We start from the raw sequence: 19,486 nt of genomic DNA, 5'->3' as shown, positions 1-19,486 counted from the left end.
TTTTCAGATACCAAAATTTGAAACAGAAAAACTTGAACTGGTAAAGAATACAAAGGAAACAACAATCATAGAAAATTGTGTGTATATATACACTATATATATATATATATATATATATATTTATAGTTTCCTTTGAAATTCTTAAGCAACTGTTATGGTTTGTGTCTGCATGTCCCCCTAAAGCCTCACACAGTCAGGCTTCTGGAGTTTATGATTGATTCTACTCCAGTACTGGGAATATGGGTGTGAGTGCTACACCCACAGTTTACATACAATGTAAGGGGAGGAAAGAGCCTGCTTGCTGCCTTGCCTCCCTTTTTACTCTTCTCGCTTTTGCTGTGTTCTGCCACCATAAACTGTTGCACTCTGCCATGTGCCACCCTGCCTTGGAGCCAGCTGAGTATGGACTGAAACCTCCACCAACTGTGAGCTAAATAAAATAAAACTTTCCTTGCTTAATTTTGGGAGTTAGATATTTTGTCTCAGCAACGAGAGAAAAGTAATCAAGACAGCAACATAGAAGTAGATATACAATACAAAAGTACAATACAAAAACACAATCTAATATTTATACGACACAAAAATTTCATATTTGCACAGAATACATTAACTAATTATAAAAATTTTCACTAGACAATGGGTCTACGAATGATTGTTTTCTATAACAATGCCCTTACGTCATACTAAAAAATGTTTGAACCCTACTCTGACTCACTCATTTTCTTTTTTTTGGTTTTTCTCCGGTACCAGGAACCGAACTCACGACCTTGCGCTTGCCAGGCAGGTGCTTTTTCCGCTGAGCTAAATCCCCAGCCCTCACTCATTTTCTTATCTTTAATAATATACACTAAGATTTCTATAAAGTGAATTAGAAGCACTATTCAGAGTCATTTAAACACTCAGGAGGCTGAGACAGAATACCGAGAGTTCAAGCCCAGCCTGGGATACATAGTGAGTTCAAGGCCATCCTTATCTGCACAGTGAGTCTCAAAAATCACCCCCAAAAATGTCATTTGAACTGGTATTGTATGGTATTCAAAATTTATAAGAGCTTGACGCTTTCAAATTAGTGCCTAGGTAACATATTCAAATCAAAGCTAATAAAAAAGCCAAAATTCAAACACATTTCCAACTCCATATGGCACAATGCTTCTGAAAATGAACACAGATGAGGATTCAGAAATCATTCCACTGATCAAGGTTCAATAATGTATCAAGAACCAACCAGGCATGGTGGCACACACCTGTAATCCCAGCACTTGGGAGGCTGAGGCAGCAGAATTATCATGAGTTCGTGCCAGCCTGGGCTCCACAGTGGGTTCAAGGCCAGCCTGAACACTACAGCAAGAGCCTGTGTCAAAAAAGCAAACATACATACACACAAGTAAGATCCAAAGAATACAGACATCAGATACAACTCTAAAACTAAAGCAATTGAAATTCCAACCAAAAATGTATGAATACTGTTCCAGCAAGTTAGGATTTCCACGTGAAAGATAAAGTAAGCATAGAATAGTCTGCTGGGATAGAGAATGTAGGAAATAAAGATACTGTTAAAAGAATGGTAATATTTATATTAAGTATGCATAAATGAGAAGTACTCATCAGAACAATCCATATGTGTAGACTCAAATAGTGTTTTCAAACATTTCAGACGAGTATCAAAAATAAGATAATACTTGCCTAATGTGCCTTAAAAATAACAAATAAGTAATAAAAATTTTAAATAAATTACAAGAAAAGCCAAATTATGTACATGGTTGGCAGATATAAGGCTATAAGCCAAAAATGAAAAGCACAAGTAACCATAACTGCTGCAACCCTAAGAAAGGGAAATGAGCAACTACTACTAACCTATACTAGACAATGTGACCCAGCAAGGATTTTAAATTCAAAATCAAGCACAATGCAGATTTTCAATAACAGACTGCTAACCCTGTAGGTTTAAAAAAATTCTCAATTTGTCACCAATCAGTAGAGAGTTCTTTTGCTCCGCTCAGATGAATATTAAGAATTAGCAAAATGCCACTTCCTTGATGTTAACAGTTACAGGCTTTGAGTGCCATTGGCTTTCAGCCCTTAGCATTACAACTCTCAGCAGCTCCTTGTCACCCCATCAGCTCCTCAGCAGATGAGGCTTATAACCCCTCTGGCAGCTTTCTGCAGCTCCACCAGCAGCTTCCACTTCCACCGTCCCTCTAAAGTACTTTGCAGGTCTCCACAAATCTCCACAAGTTCACGCTGCCAAACTGTTGCCAGTTGTAACCAATCTCCACCAAACTTCCTCAGCTGTTGCTAGTCTTTGTAGTAGTCTCTGGACTTCTTCAGGGCTAGCAGCCCCATGTTACCAATTCTCTCTAATACAAACTGCTCTCTGCTCACGCTACCTAAGTATCACCAGTAGATTCGCAGGATCACTGGAGAGAGGCTTCATTGTGATCTATACTACAGCACAAGGGGGTATTATACCAGAGGAAGCACTTCCCAACGAAAAGGAGGAGGATGGGGAGCCGTTTATATACAGCTGCAGAGGCTGCACTTGGTAATTCTGTATTCACTTCCACAGACCTTTTTGAGGACTTTCGCAGTAATAGCAGAGGAGGAACAGAATCAAGACACAGTTATCAGGAGTGGCTGCAGGACAGAGTCACCTGGGAGAGACCCATGGCTCAGGCCTGGTGTGACCAAGCCAAATACCTTCTGGAGTCAGACCACAGGTTGCAAGACAATAGCTCAGCCAAACTTCAGGAGAAACTGCTGATTGATTGCTCCTACACTGCACCAAAAATGGAAGGGATGAAATCGTAACGGAGGCTGCTTTTGAAGAGTCTTTGGGGGTATGGGGTGGGAACTGCGTTGATCACAAACTTTTGGGATGCAGGTGTGTATCAACAAAGGGTCCTGATCCCTTCCAGATGGCAGCCCTGTCAAGTATGGTTTTCATGCAGTTCTGAAAAAGGGCTGCAGTGCATCCCTAACAGATGCAAGTGAAGGACAGAAGTGGTCAGAGGGTCAGGGTGGCTGAAGAAGTCAGTCCACGTGGTATCCAAAAGACCCTGGGGCTAGTCACCTCAGGCCACCCCCAAGGAGGCAGGGGGAGTGAGGAGGAGGAGCCCGACAGCAGTAGGAGCTTCTGGCTGTCAGAGGGAAGAGAAAAAGTTCCGGACTTACTTCATTTCTACCTCAAATTGAGAAAACATAATGAATTCTACTATAGGATTCCAATATTTCCTAAGACCTACAACATGTATCCAACATTATCATAATATGACAGCTACCTAATTTCTAACAAGGTGAGAGGTCAGAGCAACTCTTCAGAGAAGCACTGAACAGGTGCTACACATTATGGATAACTTGCAACGTATTATCAGCGATTCAAAGGAGATCTCGAGGAATTTATAATCAACTCAGTGAGTATATATACATGGCAGAATATAGAAACCCCTATTAGAAAATTATAAAGCAGGTCCAAGATGAAAGTAAGTGTTCTTCATTGAAGGACATAAAGAAGCTTTGCTTATTCTGAGAAATAAACACTAGCAAACATTTTAAAAAGCAGAGATATGAGAACAAAGCCTTTCTAGCAGAGTGTAACATACAAGACATAGGAAAGATCTTCCAGTGTTTTATGTACCTCTCCTACATCCTAGATCTCAGAAGTCTCTCCACTGTTCTGAGGAACCCTTCAATTAGATTCTACACATTATCAACACTGAAGCAAATCCCACAAATGAAGAAATATTAAAGTAAAACGCAAAATTAAAGAAGGAAAAACACTCAGCCCCTATTTACAACTTCAAAACATAATCTAAACCAGATGATAATTTAAAAGAAAGTATCACTTGCCATACCAAATAATAGTGTATTTTAGAAAAACTGATGGGACATTCTAGTTAGGGTTTATTATTTTTAGTAATATCTTTAAAGGTAAAAGCCATGATTTCTTTCTAGCCATGCAGTTTCTAGCACAATAGTGAACATGTACCAGAAGCTAATTGATTTTTTAATTTCCTTTTGACTTAGCCACATCCTTGGCATACTACCTACTGTAACAAAATTTCATGAGCTCTATGGAAAATTAAAGAGTACATACTTCACCTTGCAATATAAGTTAACACATTCAAACTTTTACCTAAATATAACTGTCAGCAGAAAATTATACTTGAATGGTAACATTTACATTGGCTTACCTTAAAGACCCCAAATAAAGAATATTTGGGTTTCATAATCTATTTGGAATTGAAGAACACTCAAATTTAATGTTTTTTTGGACAAAGCCTAAATAATGTTCTAAGACTTAATGAAAGGATATAGAAGATAGTTATACTGTGGGTTTCTTTTTTTTTTTTTTTTTTAAGACAGGGTCTTACTATGTAGTCCATACTGGCCTTGAACTCACTATGTAGCCCACACTGGCCTCAAACTCATGGCAATCCTCCTGCGTCAGCCTCCGAGTGCTGGGATTATAGGTGTGCACCACCATAACCAGCATATTTCATTTTAATAGATTTGTTTATATCAGATTTCACTCAAACCTATAATCTTTTTAAAAATGATGTATATTTCCTCTGCCATTTCAAATTTTTACCTCAGAAATCCTTTCCCATCCTACCAGGTTCTGAATAAAAACTTATTTGGGGGAGGTTAATTTTATGAGTATGATAATTGTGTATTACTACTGTTGTTTTAATGAATTAGTCTAACATTATCAACTAAGGAAGTAGGAATTCTTTGAAATGGCTGAATTTAACCCTATCAAAGGCAATCTATAATGGCACTGGCAACTGTAATCATAATCATACTAGTAATACTACACCTTTCCCAACTACAATTCACAATTTTAAAACCCACTGCTATTTCACACCTATCCACAGTCCCAAGTGGAAGAGTATCTGGTTTTATCTTTTTATAATATTCCTTCCCTACATTAATGTTTACTCTTGAAAAGTAACTTGTCTTATGTATAAAGTCAAACTTTGCAACCACCAGTTATCATAACCATTGCCTTTTAAAATAAAACATCTATATTTTAATTACTACTCTAAAATAAAATGTTTAAAATACAAATGTTTAAAACCTGTTGAAAAAATACTGCAAAACTGTGATGGGTACACATATATTATAATAAATATTCATACTTTTATATTGATTTAAAAATTCAAATTCCAAAAGAGCAAAACTTTTATTCACATGAGTATATGCTTCATAATTTTTCACTTAATAAAGTTCATTTAAGATTCCAAGTCTCCTGGCCTTCCTTCCAGCCGTCACACCTCAGTGAAAAGAGTCACTGATAAGGAGGTAATCCGCTATTTTTCACAACCCTTGGGCTGTAACTACTTGTTAGATCTTTCTTGCATATCTTTGTTTTCCTGAGAAACCACTTTGAATATACCAATATGTATTACAGCAGCCATTGATAATTTCCTACCAATCTGTCCATAACTCTATAATGTTTTTATTGTTCCTATGCTATTTCGTAAATAGATGTATGTTTATTACTATGTGTTTTCAACAACAACCACTGAGAATAGTCAACGATTACTTAATTGATCACTCATATATAGGTCTATTTATTTTCTTTAGAAGCCACTTTGAAGATACCAAAGTATAGCACAACAACTCTTGATAATCTGCTACCTCTTTTGTCTCTAACTCACTATTATTTGTCTATTTGTTTTCCTGAGAAACTATCTTGAAGACACCAACAGGTAAAATAACAACCATTGATAATGTCCTACCACTTTGTCTGTAATTCAGTAAATCCCCCTATTACTATATTATCCTTCTTTTACTCTTTTAAATAAATTTTAAAAAAAAAAAAAGATTCCAGAAGTCATTTTGTTAGTGAAAAATCAATATACTTTAACAATATTTCATGAACTCTCCTTTTCAAAATTAGTTGTAAATGTCAATAGAAACTTAAAGTATGAGACAAATATGTAGAATCATTTGGTTAATTCTCTTATGCTATCACAAATGAGATTATCTCATGACCTCAATGTAAAACTTCAAAAAGTTCACTATTTTTCCATCTCTGCCAGAAGTTATTATTTTACAGTTCACCGGTTCTTAGTCACAAAATTAGATACTAGTTTCCACATTTTAGGTACACTTCTTGTCTGGTGAATATAACTATCTGAATATTAAAGGAAAATATAAATAATATTATCTTTGCTGTGCAAATTAGAAATGCCTTTGGGATAAGAAGAGGCCTCTCGGTATTTTCAAATAAGTGGATGCAGAAGTGTATTTCATGTTTGGTTTATTTCCCAACTACTTTAAATACTATTGATCTCAGCATTGTTTATATATATCTAGTTCATTTTCTTTGAAATATTTATTTTTGATGATAATGTGAAAATTAACCAAAGTCATTGGAAGAAATAGGTAAGCCTTTATCAATGTCACCAAATAGCTGAATATTATATTTAGTACCTCATGTGAACATTTTAAGTTATCGTAATTGTATTTCTATTGCTTGCTATTCTCTTTAAACACTTATAATACCTTTCCTAATACTTTTTTAAAAAGCTGCTTATTCACCAAGTAATTTTAATCTTACAAGATAGTTTTCCAGAGTCTATACACAGTAAGCCACTATAATACTACTCTTAAGCTTTTGTTGTTACTCTTTTTTGCCAAGTTTGTATTCCCTAAATCATCTCCTAAAATGATGAATATGTTTACAAATGAGCATTATTCTGTGACACTTTCAAATGACAGGGTGGATATGCCCCATCTATGAGTACAACACAGTTTAGATTTTTAGATGGTTTTAAATATTTTGGTTTGCTTGCTAACTGTAAATTTGTTATCTCTCCCCACAAAAAATAATAAGTGATAATTCTCAATAACAGGACTTCAAGGTTAAAATCAGTAGTAAGAAAGAGTAAATAAGGTCTAAAATGTACAATAGATATTGTGAATTTGGAAGAAATTGTTCAAAAGGAAAAAGGAAGTTGGATGGGTGGAAGGAAGGAAGGGAAAAGGAAAAAAATGCAAGTTAGTTATACTACTAATGTCTCTTGTCTTGGTTCACTGAAAGGCAGGTTTATAATAGTATCAGTTGGAGACTTTTATATATATATTTTTCCCTTCCATCTTTCTTTCTTTTCTCCTTTCCCTCATCCCAGTTGTTCTTTCCTTTTGACCAGTTTCTTTCCTTTTCACACTGCACTCTGAGTAATTACTTGAAAGATAACAATGTGCAGTGTATTAACCACTGTTATTCTATTATTTTGTTATGAAATTTTGTTTTACTTTTTCCCCATAAAATAAAAACATCAGTAGTAAGTATAGATCCTGAAATATGCTGTCCACACACAGCTGCAAATAAGGTACTTAGAAGACACAGGCCATCTAGTAACAATGAATGACTTATTTCATTTGGTTATTTGGGCAAATGCATCAATTTCATAGAAATGAAAGTTAGAACCTATTCCATCTGGGATCCTCCCATTATAAATCACATAATTAATTATGTCCAAATGAATAAAGCACTGGGCACTTTAGGCAAACAAGTTTTGTCTCCTGTACAAAACCCTAGCCAATGACTAGCTGGAATAGTGTTTTAATTCAGAGCTCAACAGGTAAGAAAGCTGCGAATAATCAGTAAAGACTGCTCTGGCATGGAAGGGAAACTGATGAAACAAGGGCCAGCTTTTTCCCACCTTATCTCTGGAATAAAATCATCATCTATCAAATTTTTAAACCCTACTCTGAATATTGCTTTGCAACAATGTCAAGTTATCCACTTCAGTTAATTCAGCAAATATAGTGCCAAAATAAAAAATAAATAAATAAACACAAGCAACTTTCACTCCCAGGAAAATAGATTAGAAATGTTTTTCCTATTCCATACTCCTAACAGCTAAAAACTCTAGATATTATATATAAGGCAGATATAAGAAAACAAATACAAGAAGACATAAAAATAGAGAACTGGCTAGGAGCCTCAGGTCTCAAATAATACAGCAATGAGTTTGAGTGGGTATTTTGCTTCATATATTACAAACACCAAGCAAGAAAATCAACAAAATAGAAATGCCAGCAAGTAAAGGGGGGAAAAAAAACTGCTTTGTTCAGCCAACTGACCAGGAAAACAATGCCTAGCAAGACAGAAAAACTCATAGACACTAACCACTGTTCTCCAGCAAAATATCACAGGAAAATAATGTGCACCCAGCACCACCCACACCCGCAAGGGCCACGAAGGGGAAGCCTCCACTTCAATTCTTGCAAGGCTGTAGTGGAGCTCCTCAACCTGCCTAAATGCTGCAAGGTAGTGTCAAAGAAGGACAGGTAGGCAGCCCGGACTTCGTATCTACCAGGCTGTAGTGTGGCTCTGCCAAATCGAAACCCATGGAATAATGTCACAGGAAGCCCGTGGAGAGTCAGAACTTCAACCACCGCCCACCAGAAACAAGACGTGCTACCTGCCAGAGTCTCAGTGGGAAGTATATAAAAAGTAGGAAAGACACACTGTTGATCCTCCCAGCTAGGGCAGCTTAGTAAGAGCAGGAACCATCACGCCCATTCACCAATAATAAATCCCTCCACATTTGTCAGCTGTAACCAAAGCCAAATGAATACTGTCAATTTCTACCTTTCTGAAAAAAAAACGAAAGAGCACCTCATCTCCTCACAGAATGCCATCAGGAAAGCCAGCTATCATACAAGGTTTACATAAGACAGAGTTGTAACGTTCAATTAAAAGTCACTCATCTTAACAAAAACTAGGAATCTCAAACTGAATTTAAAAAGAAAATCAACAGATGCCAACATCAATATAATAAAGATATGAAAATTATTTGACAATGATTTTAAAGCAACCATTATTTAAATGCTTCAATGAGCAGTTGTAGAAACATAAGAAACAAAGGAGAAATATTATCAAGAAATAAAGTCTCCACAAGGAGAAGATGCAAAAAATTCAAATGGAAATTTTAAAACTAAAAAGTACAAAACCCCAGATAACTCAGCCTCACCAGCATTTGTTACTATTTGATTTCTTCGTGACAGCCATTCTTTCTGGGATAAAATGGAATCTCAGTATTATTTTAATTTACATTTCTCTAATGGTCAGTGATGTTGAACAAGTCTTCATGTATTTATTTGTCATGTGTACTTCTTCCAAGAAGTGTCTATTTATTTTGTTTGCCCATTTTTTGATTGGGTCTTTTATGGCAGACATCTAACCATCAATACAAATGGTCTCAACTGACTAATCAAAAGAGATTGGCAGAGTGAATCAAAAAAAGATCCAACGATATGCTGCATACAAGCAACACATTTAACTCTAAAAGAAATTCACAGACTGAAAGTCAAAGGGTGGAAAACAGGGCTCCTTGCAACAGGAACCCAGAAAAAGCAGGACGAGCTACTCTAATCCAGACAAAGTGGATTTTAAGCCAAGACTGATCAGAAGAGCAAAGGTCACTAAATACTTGTTAAGGAAACAATCCAGCAGGAAGACATAACAATCATAAATATATACACACCAAATACTGGCACATCCAATTATATAAATCAAACAATAGATATAAAAATAAGATCAACATTAATACAGTTGTAACGGGGGACCCCAATGCTCCACTGTCACAAAGAGATCCAGTAGATAAAAAAGTCAAAAAAGATATCTGAGCGTTGAGGCAATCCTTTGCACAAATGGACTAAGTATATATCTACGTCTCCTTTCTTTTTTTTTTTTTTTTTTTTGGTACCAGGAATCAAACTCAGAACCTTGCATTTGCCAGGCAGGCGCTTGTGCCGCTGAGCTATATCTCCAGCCCCTAAGTATATATCTACAGTGTCACACTTAACAACAATAAAATTCTTCTCAACAACACTTGGAACTTTCTCCAAAACAGACCACATACTACCTCACAGAACATACTTAGGTAAATGCAAAAGAACTGAAATTATACTATGCCTATTACCAGATCATAGTGCAATGAAACTGGAAATAAATGGCAACAGAAACCACAAAAACTACATAAACACATGGAAATAATACTTTCCTGATATTACAATAATACTCACCTGATCAACAAATACATTACAGAAGAAATTAGACAGTTTCTACAATTAAATGATAACACCAGGGCCTGGGGATTTAGCTCAGTGGCAAAAGCGCCTGCCTGGCAAGCGCAAGGTCGTGAGTTCGGTTCCTGGTACCGGAGAAAAACCAAAAAAAAATAAATAAATAAATAAATGATAACACCAGTACAACATACCAGAACTTACAGGGACACAACGAAAGCAGACCTATGAAAAGTTTATACTGGTTAATTACCACATCAAAAATAAAGAGTGAGCTCACATAAACAACCTAATGTTGAATCTCAAGGGTCTACAAAAAGAAGAGCAAGTTAAACACAAAGCTCATACAAGGCCAGAAATTATAAAGATCAAAGCAGAAATTAATGCAATTGAGACTAAGAAAACAACACAAAGAATCAATGAATCAAAGAGTTGGTTCTTTAAAAAATTAAATAAAACATACAAATCCCTAGCCAACCTTCAAATAAGGAAAGAAAAGACTCAAATCCACACAGTAAGGAATGAAAAAGGCAAAATCACAATAGAACTTGCAGAAATCCAGACGATTACCTTCTTTGAGAACCTGTACTCTTATAAACTGGAAAATCTGTAAGAAATGGATAGACCTAGATATGTATACATTATCAAAGCTGAATCAAGAAGATATAAAAATTCTAAATAACCCAGTATCAGTCAATGAAATTGAAGAAATAATAAAACAATAAAGAAATAACAATAAAGGAAAGCCCAGGTCCTGACAGAGTCATGGATGAATTCTATCAGAACTTTAAAGAAGATCTAATGTCACTCCTCCTCAAACTCTTCAACAAAACTGAAAGAGAAGCAATACTCCCAAAGTCCTTCCTGAAATCAAGTATTACCCTCACACTAAAATCGGAGAAGGACCCAACCTAAAAAGAGAACTACAAGCCAATCTCCTTAATGAGCATAGATGCAAACATCCTCAATAAGATACTGGCAAACAGAATGCAGAAAATCATCAAAAAGATTATGCACCATGACCAAGTAGGATTCATCCCAAGGTTAAGAGATGGTTCAACATATGCAAATCAACAAATGTAATATACCACATTAACAAAACCAAGGAAAAAGAACACATGATCATATCAATAGATGCAGAAAAAACATTTGGTAAAGTCCAATACCTATTTGTGATGAAAATCCTAAAGAAAATCGGAATGGAAGGTCTTTATCTCATTCTGATAAAAGCATCTATGATAAACCAACAGCCAACATCAACCTAAATGGTCAAAAACTGAAACCTTTTGCTCTAAAATAAGGAGCAAGACAAGGATGTCCACTATCACCACTCCTATTCAATATAGTTCTGGAAACATTAGCCACAGCAATTAGACAAGAGAAAGAAATAAAAGGAATATGGATAGGAAAGGAAGAAGTTAGCCTCTTTAATAAAGGGTACTGGGAAAACTGGCTTTCCATATACCAAATATTAACCTTAGTCCCATACATCTCGCCAGGCAATAAACTAAAATCAAAATGAATCAAAGATTTAGTAAATAGTAAAATGGAGACACTTAATCGGCTAGAACATAGAATAGGCAAAACTTTTGAAGACATAGGTGTAGCCAAAGACCTTAAGAACAAACTCTGATTGCATAGGAAATACTACAAAGAATCAAAAATTGGGATCATATAAAATTAAACAGCTTTTGTACAGCAAAAGACATCACCAACAACAGAGTGAGAGACAACCCACAGAAAGGAAGAAATAGGAAGAAACCACTATAAACTTTTCATAGATCTGCTTTCATTGTGTCCCTGTAACCCCAGCTACCCCTCAGATAAGGAATAATACCTAGAATATATAAAGAGCTAAAAAAAAAAAAAAAAAAAAAGCAGAATCTCAAATTTAAAGACCCAACCCAAAAACGGGCATCTGAAATGAATATACATTTCTCACAAGAAAAAGTACAAACACCAAGTAAATATCTGAAAAAAATGTTCAACATCACTGGTCATTTGAGAAAGGTAAACTAAAACAACTCTGAGATTCCATCTCACTCTAGAAAAAATGGTCATCATCAGGAAATCACCCATAACAAATGTTGCTAAGCTAGCAGGGAAAAAAGAACCCTTCATCATTGATGATAGGAGTGTAAATTGGCACAGTCACTACGGAAATTCCTCAAAAACTTAAAACCAGAGGGTCTACTGGACCCATCTATTCCCTTCTAGGTATCTTCCCAAAAGAGTTAAAAACATTTTACCACAGTAACAGATACATAACCATGTTTCTACCAGCACAAGTTCTAATAGTTAAATCTCAAGAAGAGCCCATTTGCTCATCAACAGATGAATGCATAAAGAAAATGTGGTATCTATATACAATGGACTACTACTCTGCCATAGAGGATAAACTTGAGACATTTATGTAAATGGATACATCTCAAGACCATAACCTTAAGTGAAATAAATCAGACACAAGTTTACATATCACACATGAAACCAAAAGGATAAAGAAGCAAAATGGAAGACAGATATTGGGATATAGAAAGAACTTGTTCAAGTGGAAAGGGAAACAAAGGAGAAGGGAGAGGGAAGGGAAGTAAAGTAAAAGGGATTTTTAAAGAGAGAATGAAAGGGAAAAAATGGAAACAAAGCTTTAAATGAGGAAGTAGGAGTGGCTGAAGGGAAGGGAGTGGAATGGTGAAAAAATTAAGATATATTGCATACAGGTACAAATTCCCCATGATGAATATGATCACTATATATGGCAAATATGTACTAATAATTTTTTTTGAAAATAAATGTTTTGGTTGAATGGCTTATGATAATTGTCCTGTGTCCTATGATCCTGGGCCATCGTGCCTGCCAACTCACCTCCCTCCATCCATCCCCAAGAGAATTAACAAGTAATGAAAATGCAACAATTCAGTGCAACATCCAGATACAGAAGGAATTAGCTACACCCTTGAAAGAGACCTAAATCCCATAAGTGTATAAAATTCACCTATAAATTCCTTCTCCATCAATAAAGTAAAAAAAAAAGTATGAATCTATGTTTCAGGTACTGCTCAGGAATCTATGTTTCAAGTAATTTTCATTATTTGAAAAACTTTAAATTTAATAGCACTTTTACAATGTATTTTTCCCTCAATCATACATTTAATGTTGGCCTCAAGAACTTTTAGCAATCTCTTAAAGACCATATTCCAGTTGTCCTAATACTTTACTGTCTTCTACCCACAAAGCTTAGAGTATCTCTGGTGAAGGTGATACATAACAAAGTATGGAAACATTCAAAATGTTGGACTGTGAATTGTCTGTTACTGGTTGGTGAAAAATAATGCAAGGTAAGTAAGTATTAAGTTGTCCTCAGTTAAAAAGTAACACAAGGCTGATTTGTAGCTTGGCACATGCTCCTTACATTTGTTCGTCAAAAAAGATCTTTGGACAGACCATAGTCAAATCACTGCCCTAATACAAACAGATGTCAAGTCACTAGAAAAGAAAAAAGAGCAATACACTAGAGGATAGAACAACTGCAGCAACCGTTTAAAAAATAAATATGATTAATAAACAATTACCCACCCTACTCTATATAGATTAGCAGCAGCAAACAAACACAATAATTCACTTCCTGGGGTTCTTTATCACAATAGAATGATCACTAGTTGCAATACTTAAAAGCAGCTCACAAAACACAGGACAGCAAATTGTTAGGTACAATTTTTATAGGCAAAATAATAGCAGTTTCCATTGTTCTCCTCCAGACTCAAAATATTTTAACAGACAAAATGCTATGTTGTTAATTTTAAAAGCCAAGATAAAGTTTGCATTTAACACAAAGGTATTAAACATTGGTACACACTGGCACTTTGTTTTGTCTCAAAGAAAAGACACAAAATAACTGATTTTGAAAAAGAAATCAATATGCTGTTCAGAGCTCTTAAGATACTAAGAGCCAAGGAAGAGGATTCAGAAGTTAAGGACTTGCAGGAATTACTGAATTTGAGTGACACTGCAAAAGAGAAAGTGACTGATCTTGGGAATTGATTTTCCGTCCACAGAGAAACCAAGAAGTATCAAAGGTTACCAATAAAAAGATGAACAATTCAAGATCCTATGCTTGCTAATATATTGATATTCTATGGAACTCCATGTTGTTTCTTCCATGTTTATTACACCATCTCTCGCAATTTTCCCTTATGCATTCTAAGCTAAAGTACAGTGGTTGTACCCTTCGATGTTAGTAATAGGAAGTGCTACTTTACATGCAATAGCAAGAAAAGTGGATCTGAGGGCTGCAGATATAGCTCAGTAGCACAAGTGCCTGCCTGGCAAGTGCAAGGTCCTGAGTTCAATGCCCGATACCAAAAAAAAAAAAAAAAATAGATCTGTAGAGCTAACACAAGTGATATATCCAAAATGTGCTTTTTGAAGCAACAGTTCATAAAACTCAAAAAAAAAATACATTCAGATATCTATAAATCACAACAAAATAAAATTTCCTATAAATGAATTCCTAAAGAAAACATATTCAAGTCTTTTCCTATTTGTGTGATATTCTATTAGAAAAATCAAAATTTTATTTATAATAAACTTCAAATTACTAAAATAGAATTAGTGAGAACATTTTTATATCTTTACCCAGAGATCAAGAAAAAATAAATATCATTATAACACATCAATTTCTATCAAAATTTTTCTCTTTGTATAAATGTCCTTCCCACTAGCCAGTATTCTTTTATAGCTAAATACAGAACTATCTTTCTCTGTTAGCACAAACTTTGACAATCAGATGATACTCAAATCATACCTTTTGAATTTACAAAGGTAATACAGACATCTCTTTTAAATATGGCCACGCATATCCAAATCTCATGCATATCCAAATAGAGTTTCTTCGCAACTTTGGTGTTCACTAGGGATCCATGCCTAACAGCTACATTTCCTCTAGATATCCATTAAGAAAGTCTTAGAGTTTTCATTGGCTACCCAGAGCCTGAATTTTATAATTATTTCCTTTGGTCTCTTATATCTTGCTTTGTCTCAAAGAAAAGATGTAAAACAGAACTGATTTTGAAAAAGAAATCAATAGGATGTTCGGAGCTAAGACACTAAGAGCCAAGACAGAGAATTTGAAAGTTAAGGACATGAAGGAATTACCACATTTGAGTGACACTGCAAAAGGGAAAGTGACTTAACTTGGGAATTGATTTTCTGTTCACAAAGAGACCAAAAGGTATCAAAGATTACCCCTCAAAATGTGAAATTTAGAGAAAAAGAAGAAAATGGCCTGTCCATGACAGTGAGAAAGTTAGGTAGCAAAATAACTCCAAGAAATCCCAATAAGCTCTATAAATATATATATACTGAGTGTCAAGGGTACCATAAGAATTAGAAATGCCAAAAACAATAAATACAGAAAGATACATAAAAAGTTCACGGAGAATAATATAACATGACCCATACTTCATTCACATAAAGTAAGAAAAATACAAGTGAAAACCATTTCAGGATATTACTTTCTACATTTCAAAATTAACAAAAGTTAAAGGTAACATGATCTCCAGTATGTGGGTAAAGCAAGTACCCTCTTACATTGCTGGTGGAAATATAAATTGGGATAATTTCTTAAACAGGTGATTTGGTAGTACCTATCACAACTGTAATTATATGCCTTTTGATTTAGTGTGTAAGTTTTCTATTTGTGGAAAACAACTGCCCAAACATTGAGAAATGAACTTTAGTAATGACAGTGTAAAAAGTTCCCCAATTCATTCCCCAATGAAACTGGTGGAAACAGTAAAATAATAATAATAATAACAACAGCTACTACTACCTAAATCCTCTGGAAATGATCCTAAGGACAAATCTATAAAGAAAAATGTCTATTTAAGAAACCTATGAAAAGTCACTAAGAAAGGCAAGTGTCTATGATATCTGAACCAAGACACCTTGTACACTCGTACACTTCCAGCTCAAGAGCAGAGAAACTCTACTCCAGAGAGCTGTAGCCAAGAACAAAAGACTCTCTCGGGATATTCCTGTCAGCTCACCACTGTAGGGCTTTCTTCCCAGTAGGAAAAGTATATCAGAACATCACATCCTGTTCCAGCTCACTGTCTCTGAGGCTAAGGACAGTAAAAAGCAGGAGAATCCATTGTTCTACCATCCCAAATTTATGGAATAGGCTCTACTTTGGGTACAGAATATTGAGACCTAAAAGTCTTTATTTCCACTTGTGACACAATGGTTCCACAACAGTGGAGGCAAACCAAAGATATCAGGGTACTGTCTCCCTTCCACAGGCCAATCAGTTCCCAATGAAGGCTGTACTCCCATACTGTCCCCGCCACCAGGTCAAAGGTCTAACTCAGAGATTTTCTTTTTCCTGTAGGAAAAAGCAGAATGAGAAACAGTTCTTAAACTCTTCCCTAAAAAACTAACTTGACTTACAACGTATTAGAGAAGCTCGAAGGTGGGGGCACTCTCAAAAACGAGGAAGGTAATGGTTGAAGGCAAATGAAAAGAGTTCAACATACAGATTAAAGCTGTTCCAGTGGTTGCGAACCTACAGCACAAGTGCTGCAGCAGGTGTTTGTATCATTGGAAACTCTAAAAGATTCACGAACACTGCGCTAAACCAGAGTCCTAGTTTCTCAGAGACAGGAAAGAAGCCCCTCCCAGACTGGAAAAAATATCATACACTGATTGTGAAACGTCAAAAGAGCCACAAATTGATTATGTTGGTTTATAGAACAACTTATGCCTGAAGGCACCATTGAAATAATTGAGCAAAGAGCCATAGGCAATTAGTGGAGTTTAACAATTGAGTGCAGTCAAAGAGAAAAGGCAGCCCTGCCAAAAATACTGTCATGCCAGGGTAACTGTGGGCACACCCACATCTGCCCTAAGAGTAACATCAGACTCAATACAGTGAGAAGGCAAAACAGGCTTCACTAAAATCAACAAATAAACAAAAAAAAATAACAAACCTAGATGTGGGTATGGAAGAAGAAACTAATAATGAGATTTACTATATCTAAAATATCTACTTTTCAAGAAAAAAATATAAAGTGTGCAAAGAATCACAAAGTATGACCATCCACAGCATTTTAACCAAAATAGAAAATAGAGTTCTAAGCATGAAATGATATCATTATGTTTTTTAGAAGCCCTTATCTTTCAGAAATATTTGCTGAAATATTCACAGATTCACAGATTCAGAATTTGTGCACTTGCCTGCACTAAAATTTATCTGCAATACCAAAATCAGTATTTGCAGTCACCTGTAAGCATGTACAAACTGAGCCACCTTATCTATCTGTTCCCAGTTTATGTCAAATAAGGTGACACTAGCTTCTTGTAACAACTGTCATACTGTAAAGATGATCTATGCAATACCATATTTTACACATCTCTGTACTTTTTGTTGATATTTAAAAGGATTATTACTGAACACCTTTCTATCGTTCCTAAGTGAAAGAAGGCTGTTTTGTACCACAGGGAATAGTGTGTTACATCAACTTAGTGAAATCTGAGTTATAGTACTACTGGCCATGAGTTCAATGTTAATCAATCAATGATAAATAGTAAATGAGGTATCTTTACACAGAAACACACATAAAACATGGTTAAGTGTTGATCTGTTGACAAAACTGTTACGGCCAAAGGCTCACAGGAACCTATCCCTTGATTTCCCCGAGGAGTAATGGCTCAGTGTTTTCTCATTCAATATTTCTAAAAACTTTATAGAACATAACTATTATTAATAAATAGAAGTAACTGTAAACACCAAAGTAATTATAGGTAAAGTAGTAGTCTGGAGTTTGCTTCAAAATAATCCAATGGCAGAGAAAGCAGAGGAGAACAATTTTTAAAAAGTTGAAAAAAATAAAAAAGAGAGGAGGATAAAGAAAAGATCACAGAAATGACAAATGAAGTCGCTCGTCTAGAAGGCTTATTCTGCTTCATATAGAAAAATACAGGGAGACTGTAATCACATTTCATCTCATGGATGACTCAGGAAGTAACAACGGAGCTTCAACTAAAGACTTAATTCTGATCATCAAAAGGAAAAAAACCTGATGAATAAGACATATATACATGAATAAAAACTGATTACAATATCTTAAGAGTCTACAACAATCAAGGATGATAAAATTAAACATATTCAGTAATGTATCATAGGTTTTTAAAAAATCAAACTCCAGGGGCTAGGGATTTAGCTCAGCGGCAAAGCGCCTGCCTGGCAAGCGCAAGGTCGTGAGTTCAGTTCCCGGTACCAGAGAAAAACCAAAAAAATAAATAAATAAATAAAAATAAAAAATCAAACTCCAAACAATAGTAGAATAACCCTAGGGCTTGAAACTTCAAAGATGAATCTATTAAGTTATCAAAAATGATTCCAACAAAGGAAAAAGGGAAAGGAGAAGGTATCTATACACTTAGCCTCTCATTTAGGAAATACAGTGGAATGCATTTAATAGGAAAGTAGTTTTTCTAACTGTTAGGCTAAGGGGCCTGGAACTACCGCATACTACATGTCGGGTAAGGAGCACCCAGCAACACTGTTCTTAAATGACCAGGGAGAAATTCAATATCTATAGTTAAACTACCAGGCATCTCCTATTGGATAATATGGCTTATATGTGAAATTGCTCAATCTATTCGTAAAAAATTACTTAATCTGGCAAGGTCATGACAAGGCTTTCAAACACACAATGCAATTATTTTAGGAGAACAGTAAGTTGGGCCTAAAAAGTTCCCCATAGCGGCAGTTTATGAAGTAAAACACCAAACAATAGGGACTTCAATTTTTAAAACCAAGCTATAACAGCTATACAAATATATACACACACATATATATATATATACCCTCTTTGTTTTCTCTTACTTGCAAACTCTCCAATTGTGTCAGAACATGACGTACAGGAGAATGGGGCCTGCCTCTATTTGGTGAATTAGTACCTCTTGTAATGAATCCAGTAATTATCATATCCTGTTCCACATTCAATTAGAAGGCAAATTAACCTCTTTAGGGTATTAATAACAAACACATTTAACAAACCAAATATTTATGAAAAATAATTTGGGAGCTCACCTTTCCACAACCAAACTGACAGCCTGTGTAAGATCTGGGCTTGTTACTTGGAGACGTTTCCACAAAGACCATACAAATTCTTTATCAGCCTTAAAGAAATGAAAGTTGTGTTAAGTACATTGTTTGGTATCAATATCAAAGACATTAAATTAAATTTTAAAAATTTAAAAACACAATTACTTGATCCCTACTTCTTTAACTATGAATTCTCTAAAGGTGCAGTAGGAAAGTTTTATTTGAAAAAGTTCTTACAATGGTAACCTATATTTAGTTTTAATATTTCTACTATTCACAATTTGGGATACAAATGTTGAAATACTGAGTTTTTTCTACAAGGAAACTACCCTGCAA

General features: G+C 35.2%; 1 protein-coding gene across 11 annotated transcripts in view; it reads right to left on the bottom strand.

Annotated features, from left to right (window-relative positions):
• The window catches only part of Cntln (centlein, centrosomal protein), a gene marked incomplete at its 5' end in the record, with an annotated part of 307,086 nt that extends 287,862 nt beyond the window's left edge, over positions 1-19,224 (bottom strand). For all 11 annotated transcript variants that reach the window (XR_001234816.1, XR_001234817.1, XR_001234818.1 and 8 more), the window contains 1 exon segment: positions 19,136-19,224. Coding sequence is in view for 8 of the 11 variants with exons in the window: in XM_013516378.1 (XP_013371832.1) it covers positions 19,136-19,224 (89 nt within the window).
• Between the last annotated feature and the right edge of the window lie 262 nt (positions 19,225-19,486).

This window comes from Chinchilla lanigera, unplaced genomic scaffold (genome assembly GCF_000276665.1).
Source record: "Chinchilla lanigera isolate Chin_1 unplaced genomic scaffold, ChiLan1.0 scaffold00033, whole genome shotgun sequence".
Lineage (NCBI taxonomy): Eukaryota > Metazoa > Chordata > Mammalia > Rodentia > Chinchillidae > Chinchilla > Chinchilla lanigera.
This window is presented reverse-complemented; position numbering and strand designations above follow the sequence as displayed.